The following is a 10,575-nucleotide window of genomic DNA, read 5'->3' on the forward strand; positions in this document are numbered from 1 at the left end:
ATCTCACTCTTCCCTAACCCTGCTCTCTACCTCAACCCTCCATCCTTTTCTGCCAGTTCTCACCCACCCCCTCTATTCACCAATCTCTTTAGTTTGTAGTTTATTTATCCTATGTTATTTTCGCACAGCTAATCAGATACATGTATTTTTTTCTTATTTTCCCTATACTTACTCAAAAAATATAATACTATAGATAATCTTTGCAACCAAAGTGTTGCAAAATTTTTTCTGAAACTCAAATATCCAATAATAAGAGAAAGATTGGATATGATGAAGTACTATGAAGCAGCCATTTTAAATGTTTCAAAAAATGATTAAAGATCTGAGGAAAGGCTTACAGAATAAAGTGTACATTTAAATGCAAAATATTTAATAAGCAATTTGTTTTCACTTTCAGAAAAATGTTGGGGAGAAACAATATGGCGAATTAGAAAACCCTCTTGCTTATAAAACACCCAGAAACTTGATTAGAAGGAAATGCACTAAAACGTTAACAGCAATTCTCCAGGTGGTAGGATTACAGGTTATTCTAATTTTCTTCTAGTTTTAAAAACTTAATCCTCATAGAGAAGGTGATACCGAAACAGCATTTATCAAACTACATTTGTTCATGTTTAAACAAATAAGTAAAACATGCAATTGGTAAAAATTAAAGACAGTTCCAAAATAGTTTAGAGTGAAAAGTCAGGTCTCCTTCCTCAAGTTTCCCTCCCAGAGGCCACCACTGTTTTTAGATTCTTTATTCTTTCAGAGATATCTGCAATATGACATATATTTACCTATCTCTGCAACACACCACAGATTTGTTTTGCTTAATTATATTACTTGAGGATCATTTTATATCAGTATGTATTGATTTGCTTTATGTTTGTTATTATAATTGATTATAATCAGCATGATCATTTCTTTTTATTTCTTTTTTTAAAATAATGCTTCAATGGGGGAAAAAATCTCTCTGACTCCCAAAAGTTTCAGTTATCCAAAGGTAACAAGAAGCCAACTTTGGCAGCTCCAGGGTAATTTTATTGTGCCTTTTACTGCCAAAAAGTATTGGGGACTAGGTCAGTTGCATTTTGTCAAGTGTGTTCCTGCTGTAGATTTTCCAGAACAATTAAAGCATCAGGTATATTGGATTAAGGAGGACATAACCTTAGATGCGACATGAATTGGAAAAGTAGTGTTGAGGTGTTGTCTAACGTTTAAACCCTAGGACATCCAGAAACACTTATAGCAACTCTTTTACTTGATAATTCCTGTGTAAAAGTTCTGTATAAATTACTTCATATTACAGTGTAATGAACATAAATAGCATGACCAGGGCCTTCAGTGTTTGTCTATTTGGAGAAGTTTAATTCAGCAAGCTTTGACATTGTACAGGGTTAATATTAGAGGATTAGGTTTTTAAGCATACACTTTATTTTGGTATAGATAATTTTTTTGGTTCAAAAATCAAAAGGCACAGAAAGATGTATACTACAGTGAAAAATTGCCCTCCTTCTGTCCTCCAGCCTCCCAGTTGCCTGCAGACAACCAATGTAACCAGCTTCTTGTAGAGTGAATTTAAGTCCTCACCCACCTTTTGCATTAGGAAAACTTTCAAACCCACAGAAAAGCTGAAAGTACAGTGAACCCATTCACCTAGATTTACCAGGTGTTTATGTTTTGCAGCATTGGCTTTGTCTGTCTGTCTCTACACACACACACACACACACACACACACACACACACACACACACACACACACACACACACACACACACACAACTTTTTTCTCTGAACCACTTGAAATTAAATTACAAACGTCATGCCCCCTTACCTCTAAATACTTCAGCAGGTATCTCCTAAGAACAAGGACCTTCTTCAGCACAACCACAATATCATTGTCATTCCCAAGAAATTTAACATTAATAAAATAAAATTAGATCACATTTCTTCCAGTTAACCCAATAATGTCCTTTATGACAATGCTTCACTCTAGAAACTTGGCATAGAGCACTGATTTCATTCATTGTCGTATCTCTTTAGTCTGCTGCCACCCAAATCAATTATCTTGTAGAGTGGCCCTCAGTGTGGAGTTATCTGATTGTTTTCCTTATGATTAGATTCAGTCTAAATTTTGGCAAGACACATAATGTCGTTTTGTTCCATTATTGGTGATTTTGAGTACGATCGTTCAGTCATGATGGCCTCCTCCAGATTTCTCCTCAAGGGACTCACAGGTACCTTGTTCCCTTTGTAAAGAAGAAATGATCTCTAGGATGGTGCTTTGAGACCACTAGACTATCTTGTTCCCCAGCCTTTCATTCAGTGATTTGAGACTCCATTGATAATTCTCCCCTGAATATTACCCTTATGGTTGCAAAATGATTTTCTGATTGTGTTATCCTATCTATAGTTATTAGCTGGGATTTTTCCATATAGCAGAACTTTTCTTCTGCCTCTCGCTTTTTTTTTTTTAATTAAAATTATTGGGGTGACATTGGTTAATAAAATCAAATAGGCTTCAAGTGTACAATTCAGTAATACATCGTATGTATATTGCATTGTGTGTTTACTACCCAAAGTTAAATTTCCTTCTGCCACCAAATATTTGACACCCGCCTTACTGCTATCTACCTCCCCACTCCCACCTCCCCTCCGGTAACCACAAATCCACTGTTCTTATCCATGAGTCTCTGATTGTTTATCAAGTTTGTTTGTTACTTTTAGTTTTATATCCCACATATGAGTAAAATCATATGGTTCTCAACTTTTTCTGTCTGACTTATTTCACTTAGCATGATATCCTCAAGATCTATCCCTGTTGTTGCAAATGGCAGTATTTCATCTTTTCTTATGGCTGAGTAATTTAAGTAACACTATAAACTTATAAGGTTTTTTTGGGGGGGTTGCATTCATTTTTAAACTTTCTATTATGGAGAATTTTACTCATGAGCAAAAGTAGACAAGAGAGTGTAATGAGCCCCTATACTCAATCAGCTTCAGTGCTTACCAACTCATGGCTATTCTTGTTTCATCCATACCTCACTCACTTTCTCCCTGCCCCATATTATTTTGAAACTAATCCAGACATATGTTTATCTGTAATATTTTAGTGTATATCTCTAAAAGATCGTGTGTTTCCTTTGTAGTTAATGTGTTACAATCTGTTGCTGCTTGCTTGCTTTATTTATTTATTCATTCATTCATTTATTTTTGATGTTTGAATTGTCCCCAATTTGATCAGTGGAGGCTTCTATGCTTTTGACATGTTCCCATCTCCTTTGAGCACCTTATAGCACAAGATATTATAGGCTTGTCTTATGATTACCTCGCCTCAGACCTAGAATAAGCCATTTCTCCAGGGAGCCCTGTGAATTTAAGTCTCTTAATGCGGAGTATCATTTACAGGGTTTAAACTTTCTTGTAAATGGATTAATACTCAAAAGTCAATGATTAAAGAAGGAGATTTATAAGAGTTTAACCTATCAAACAAAGTAAATAATTTATTTGAAGTCTAAATCTCCTTAGATCACAAAAAGATTTAGTAGATTTTAAATTCCTTAAGAGCAGCACCTACCATATGCTTTGGTTACAGTGATCAAAACTGAAGTCTTCAGTACTGCCTATTCCTCCCTAATTCTCTGTCCCTTCTAGCTCAGCCTGCCTACCTTACTGTGGAACCAGTGCATCTTCAGACACCTAGACTTCAAAATCTAGATGTTCTTGTTTTTCCCTCTCTTCTAAACCTTTAATAAGTTATCAGATCCTTCAAGTTCTTTGAATGTCTCATATCCATTCTTTGTAATAATAATGAAAATCATGATCATATTATTAACAACAGATATAGTGCCAGGGACAATATATGGTATTTCTAATCCTTATCTTGGGGCTACAACTAGCATTATTCCTATTTCAAGGAGATAGAGGTTCAGAGCATGGGCAAATTTGCTCATAAAGGCAGACTTTATCTGCTAGCTATCTACACCATACTACTTTCCATTTCTCTCTTTTTCTATATCCATAACCTGAGCTAGACTTTAAGAGGGACTGCAGTATACTGGGAAAAATAGAAGTTAGATTAGGAGTCAGAGCTCACTTGTAGGTCCTGCCTTGATACTTACTAGTGTTTTGTGATCTGAGTTCGTATCTTAATTCTCTGAGCCCTAGTTTTCTCTTCTTAAAAATTAGGGATCCTAGCTATGCAATAGAATCACTCACTTGGGGAGATTTTAAAAATTATGAATACCTGGGCCTCACCTCCATATGTTCTGATTTAAATGGTCTAGAGAAAGGGCTCTAGGCGTCTGCATTGTTCAGAAGCTCCCCCAAGTGATTCTAAAGTACAACCAGAATAGAGAACCACTGGGCTAGATGATTTCCAAGGCCCATTCATATCACAATTAGACAACTGTAACAATTGTCCAGGTGATTAATCTGCCTTTGGCCTCTTCCAAAAGCTTGATTTCCACCACTTTAATCTCCCTAAAACATTTGCTTGGTGACCTGAACCAAATCATCTGGGAGCTTTCTTTTGCCACAGGAGAAAGCACAAACTTCTTTGACTGGTGAGTAAGGTTATCCAAGTCAGAAACTGTCCAGGTTAGCCAGGCTGACTCCCATTGTTCCCAGACTCATCATGAGCCTCCAGCCTTTGCTGATGGGTATTCATTGAAAGTCCTTTGCTATCAGGTCTAAATTCTTCCCCTGCTTCGGACTCCACCCAAAGCCCCTCCAGGAATAAAGCCTTTCAGTCCCTCCCTTGATTTTTTTTCTCTGCCTTTTTTTGTTTGTACTGCCCACTTAGGTATATAATCTCTTATTGTGCTAATGTTTCCTTCATTGATTTAGTCAGTCATTCAATAGTATTTCAGTACTATTTCAGGGCCAACTCTCTGCCAGGTCCCAGGGACACAATAATCTATTGCATGGCAGGAGGCAGATAGATAAACTGACAGCCACATGCAGTAATTAAGTGCTCTAGTAGAGGTAGTCCAGAGTGCCAGGCTCTGCAAAGAAACCTTTAACCACATGGGATGGTTGGGGAAGATGGTTTTTGTCCGAGACCTTCTAAGGGAGAAGGAAGAATTCTCCAGCAAGATCGGGCCTGAGTGAAGAATGTTTAGGGGTGGAAACAGCAAGTGCAGAGCCTGGAGAGAGAAAAGGCTGTGGTACTGTGGGGGAAGGAAAACATGTACAGGTGAGGGGTGCAAAGGTTTAGGCGGGAAGGATGAGCCAGGACCAAATCATCCAGGACCTTATGTGTCACGTTAAGGAGCCAGTGTCATAGTCTAAGCATGAAATAGTGAAGACCTAGACTAGCCAAGTGGCAATAGAGATGGTGAGCAGTGAATGGATTTGAGACAATTAGGTTAGATAGAACTTTTAATTGATTGGCTATAGTAGAGAAATAAGGATGACACATAGGTCCCTGACAGTGACACCTAGGTTCACTGAGATAGAGCACATGGGAAGAAATTGTGATTTGAAGGGAAGTTATGAGTTTATTTTAGGATATATTTGTCAAGTCTGAGGTTTCTATAGGACAACTAAGTTGTATGATAAACTGCTATATATACTAAAGCATAGGACTAAAATATGTGCTGAAGTAAGGTTGATCAGCATATAAATTATAATCAAAATGGTGGAAGTGAATGAAATGGATCAGGGAGAGTGTGTAAATAGAGAAGAAAAAACGGCCAGAAAAGAACCTCAAAGCACCTCAACATTTAGGAAATGGACACAGAAAGAGGAGTCCACAAGTGAGACTCAGAAGGTTCCAGAGAGGAGGAATAAAACCAATGGGGTTTAGAATTTTGGAATCTAAGAGAATTTTGCAGGCAGGAAGGAAGAGGCCCACAGAGTGAAGTGTCACTGAGGAGTCAGTGGAGGTAAGGATCAGAATGTTGCTGACAGATTTAGCAACAAGAAGGCAGTAGTTGACCATGGTAAGATGTGTTTCTATGGAATGATAGGTGCAGAGGCCAACTGCAAGACTAAAGAGAGTGAGATGTGGTAATGAGTACAGACAATTTTTAGAAAAATGAAAGCAACTGAGACAGCAGTAGCTACAACGATGTGTGGGGTCAAGAGAATTCGGGTTTTTTTTGGTTTGTTTTGTTTTTAAGATATGGGAAAGGCTTGAGCTTTTTTCAAAGCTGACAAGAAGGAGAAGGACAATGAATTCTAAAGCACTGATGGGTTTCTTTGCAGAAAAGAAGGAGGATGGCTCTTCCATTATAACAAAAGAAGGGGGAAAGATGAAAAGGGGTGCTGCAGATAAGATTGTAGCTTTGAAAGTTGAACAAGTTCTCACCTGGCTTACAGGTTTGAAAATAATGAAATAGTGTTCTGTGGGAAAGAACAAAGGAGCTGGCTAGGGGAAAGAAAGGATTCCTGGACAGGCATGAGAGCCCAGCTGAGACTGGATACCATAATTGTAGTTCACTGATCAAATGGTGGGCCTGGATGTTTTCTGGATGGTAAACTTTCAGGGGGCAAAGATCGTGTATGGTATCCTTCAGCTTCTTTCTCTGTGATTATTATAGTGCTGGGTATACAGTTGACACCCAAACATCTTAGTCAAGGTACTTTGGGTTGCAACTATAAGAAACTCACCCTAACACTTTTACACAAAAAAAAGGTGGGGAGAGGGGGCGGGAATATCTAGGAAATATAGTGCAGCTCCTTATGAGAGTCAGAAATCAGGCTCTCCGCTGTTCTCTCAACCTCCTGAAGATAGCATGGCCTCTTATCTCTCCTTCATTGTTCCCCTTACTCTTCTCCTGGACCAAAATGGCCACCAGGCCACCTTTACATTATGATCCAAGGATTTAACAGAGACTGCAAATGCAGTGGTTTCCAAAACTTAGTAATGCATCAGAATCACCTGGAGACCTTTTTAAAATTATAAATTCCTAAGCCCACATTGGATTTCTGAATGGATTTTTGTGGATGGAATCCAGAAACTTTGCCTTGTAGAAGCTCCCCAGGTGCTCTTCATAAAACCAGTCTATAAACCAGCATTTGAGAACCACAGCCCTTAGGTATCCACCGCCCCTTCCCACCCCTACTCTAAATTCCCGGGAGAGAGTCTGATTGGCCTGCTGTGGTTCAGTAAGCCACGGGCAGAGGAGCAAGGTTGTGGGAAACATGAGGAAGTAGCCAAGCAGGGCCTCTGCTGCTCTATACCAGGCTTTCATTCAAATTGGGGAAAAGTGCCCCTCTGGGCCCAAACAGAAAAAGGCACCCTTCTGGGGAGGTAAACTGCCCCCTCTGGTGGATGTGGCACTTTTGGGTGGGGGGAGGGGAGGAAAGGTGCTCTTTCCCTGGGTTTTAGCTCTTAACACCCTCTGGCAGGTAACACACCTTTGCGTGTGCTCTAACCTTGCTGGCTCTGACCCATTTCTGTGACAATTCCCAGAGGAGGGTGTGGTTAGGCAGATCCAAGTGGTCTCCCTCATTCAGCAAATGGCTGTTGTTGGATAAATATCATCTTGCTAATTTTGTAATTGGCTTCTTTCAAAATGTACCAGGAGGGCAAAATTAACATGTTAAGTATTCTGATTCACTGGGGTTTTACTATGCGTTCACTTAGTATCAAGATAATTTGTGGGGTCTAAATAGTTAAAATTGTACATTGATATTAGTAGAGTTCTTTGAGCCAAGTGCTCAACAAAATATCCTGAAATAGCTTCTCTATTTGTGAAGAAAATACATTTCAAGGACAAGCTTTCTCTAAGAGTTTAGTAAAAACAACAGAATGATAAATGTTATTTCTGGAAAAGATTGTCAACTGTGGGCAGCCTAAATTTAGGGAATAGGAGAAAGTCGATGGCTCCTGGCAAGTGAGGGAAAGGAGGGGCGGCTGGACTGGGAGAAGGGACAGGCCCTTATGACTTATGCTGCAGTGGAATTCATTCACTCATTTTTATTTAACAAGTGTTTGCTGTGTGCTTACTATGGTGCCAGGCTTTGTTCTGGTGCTGGGGTTGCAGTGAACCAGACAGAGAAAAAAAGTCCTGCCTTGAAAATAAGTGGACTGGGAGGGACCAGGGACTTCTGGAAACAGCAGAACTTTCCAAACTTGCAGACCTGGTAGATCCAGGCGATTCCAATGTAGGGGCCAGACCAAGTTCCCCAAGATTTCGATTCTGTCACCACCATGGCCCTAGCCACCCTACCCCAAACCTCTGTTACCCCCACAAGGAAACAACTGGATTGATTGTTCTAGTCCCGAGGGATGGGATGCAATGAGGAACCAAGGCAGTAGTTAGAGGATGAGAACACACAGATGCCAATGCTCGACACCCACACAGGCCAACAAGGGACTGTGAAACACCTAGAACGTGCTGAAAGGAGACGTGCCCTCTGCAGATAATAACTTTGCTTTTAGACACAGAAGCACTCTATACCCTCAGATGATGGCAAATTTTCAAGCTTTGACATTAGATAAGATTGTTCTGGGCTTTTTTCCTTTTATTCTTCTGTATTGTGAAATGGAACACATATAGAAAAAAATGCACAAAACATACATGTGCAGTTAACAAGTAATTATAAAGCAAATACCCATCCATATAACCACTCAAGAAATAAAATATTGCCAGTACGCACAGAAACCAGTGCCCTCCATGTGACTTCTCAGTCTCAACCCCTCTCCTGACTTTTATGATAATTTATTCCTTGTTTTTTTCTTTATAATTTTACTACTTATGTATGCATGGATTTTGTTTTACTTGTCTGTTTAATAGCTAGGAGTAATCCAGGTCATGCCTGATAAATAAGATGGGAGATCATTTTCATCAAAAAAAAAAATGTTCTAAAGCAATGAGGGTGATGTTCTTCTGTTTCATGTAAACTAGGCATATTGAAAGAAATTCCAAAATGTGTACAGGCAACAGCTGTATAAGGACTTTGATCGTTTGAACATATTAATCTGGTTCCTCTATTCATCTGTTGATCTCACTATGTCAGAATCCCACCTAATTATAGCCTTGCCTTGTTAAACTGCATTGTTCCAAGTTTTATCTGTTTTGCTTTTCCTTCAGGGTGGACCTTAGTGTTCATGCCCTGAAAATATCTATAAGGACCTGCGATCACTGTCTGCCCCGGGCCTCTCCACAGCACAGGTGTCTTCCATGTGAAGACCTTCCCTATAGTGGGAGAGTATGGAGTTATGTTTTTGAGGAAATACTGTGGAAACTGGAAGATTTTCCCCTCATGATTTTCTTACTAAGAATTGATTGCCTGTCTACCTAGAATGACACAGGTCAGACCTTCCCTGCTAATGGAAGGATGAGCAAGGCTACCTTTTCCAACTTTGTTATGGCCTCCTCCAGTCTTTTTTGGGTAATGTCCAAACCTTCTCCATTCTTATATTAGAAAAGAGAACCAAATAGATAATTAATTGTTTAGACTAATTAATTCTTTAGAACGGAAATATTAACATGAGTTTAGTTGGCCAATGCTTAGGCATTGCCAGGATCTATGTGAGCCCCCACACGTGAATGCTTGGTGAGAACATTTCACCTAAGCCAAGGTCATAGTCTGAGTCCCTTGTGGAGATGGTTAGACTAAACTCTAAATCCACTGATGGTATACAAAAAAAAAAAAAAAAAATGAAGGAAAAACTCTGAAAACCTATGGCATTATGAATAATAATGACATAGAAGATTAAAAATTGAGAGTAATTTAAAAGCCCTTTATTACCTTAAGTGCATTCTAGAGATAACATCTTTTAAAGTGAAAAGGAACTTGTTAGTCCTTAAATATCATCCATTTCATCTTTCTTGTTTACAGAAAAGAAGCATACAATAAATTAAATATCAGATTAATTTTTCTAATATTTGCTTAGGCTAATATTCAGTTGAATTTACATTTCCCAGTTACATGCCACCAGGTGTTGACATATGATGCAACCTAGAGACACATCAGGTAGCAGGGGTGAAATATACTTTATTTAGATCATCTACTCAGAAAACAGTGAGTGTTGACAGTAGGTTTGGGATTGGTGCTTGGGCCCCAACCAGGTGCTCAGAGTCTGTGCTGACCCTCCGTAGAGACTGATAGGGTCATAATCCTTGCAGGCGTGTTATAATACTACCGGGGATAGAAACTGAGTTCCCTGCTCAGCCTGTGTGTGAGCACCACTAGCACAGTTCCAAGAGCAAGAAAGCAGCCTAGTATCAACTCAGCATCCCTACTGAATGGTGTCTAAACAATTCAGCATGCCTGCAGATTTTAAAGGGTACTCCTAGCAATTCTCCTGATGTGATTAGGAAACTGTTTTAAAACTTTTGTTTTGTTTTGTAATCTAACCTGAAGGTGATGCCAGGTAGGCATTAACAGGCTTTGTTGGTGTTTTAAGTAATTTGTTAAACCTTTGAGTCATGAAATTAATTTTTCCATGTCGGTAATATTTTTTCACAGGCTCAGAAAAAAAGTTTGAATCAGACTTCCCCCATTTCCGCTTCCAAGACCACAGATGGCCTGAGACAAGCACAGATTCCTGGCCTCTTGAGCACCGTACTGCCAGGTCGGGAGCCTTTGTGCTAAGCTCTCCTCAGTCCGTCCCTGACTTCCCAGACACCCAGGGAC

General features: G+C 39.3%; 1 protein-coding gene across 1 annotated transcript in view; it reads left to right on the forward strand.

The window, feature by feature from the left end:
• BICRAL (BRD4 interacting chromatin remodeling complex associated protein like) overlaps positions 1-10,575 on the forward strand; it is a 74,008-nt gene that overhangs the window by 50,661 nt on the left and 12,772 nt on the right. Inside the window, exon 6 of the mRNA XM_023527614.1 lies at positions 10,408-10,513. Within this exon, the coding sequence (XP_023383382.1) occupies positions 10,408-10,513 (106 nt within the window). The remainder of the gene's footprint in view (positions 1-10,407; positions 10,514-10,575) is intronic.

Source organism: Pteropus vampyrus, unplaced genomic scaffold (assembly GCF_000151845.1).
Source record: "Pteropus vampyrus isolate Shadow unplaced genomic scaffold, Pvam_2.0 Scaffold18, whole genome shotgun sequence".
Lineage (NCBI taxonomy): Eukaryota > Metazoa > Chordata > Mammalia > Chiroptera > Pteropodidae > Pteropus > Pteropus vampyrus.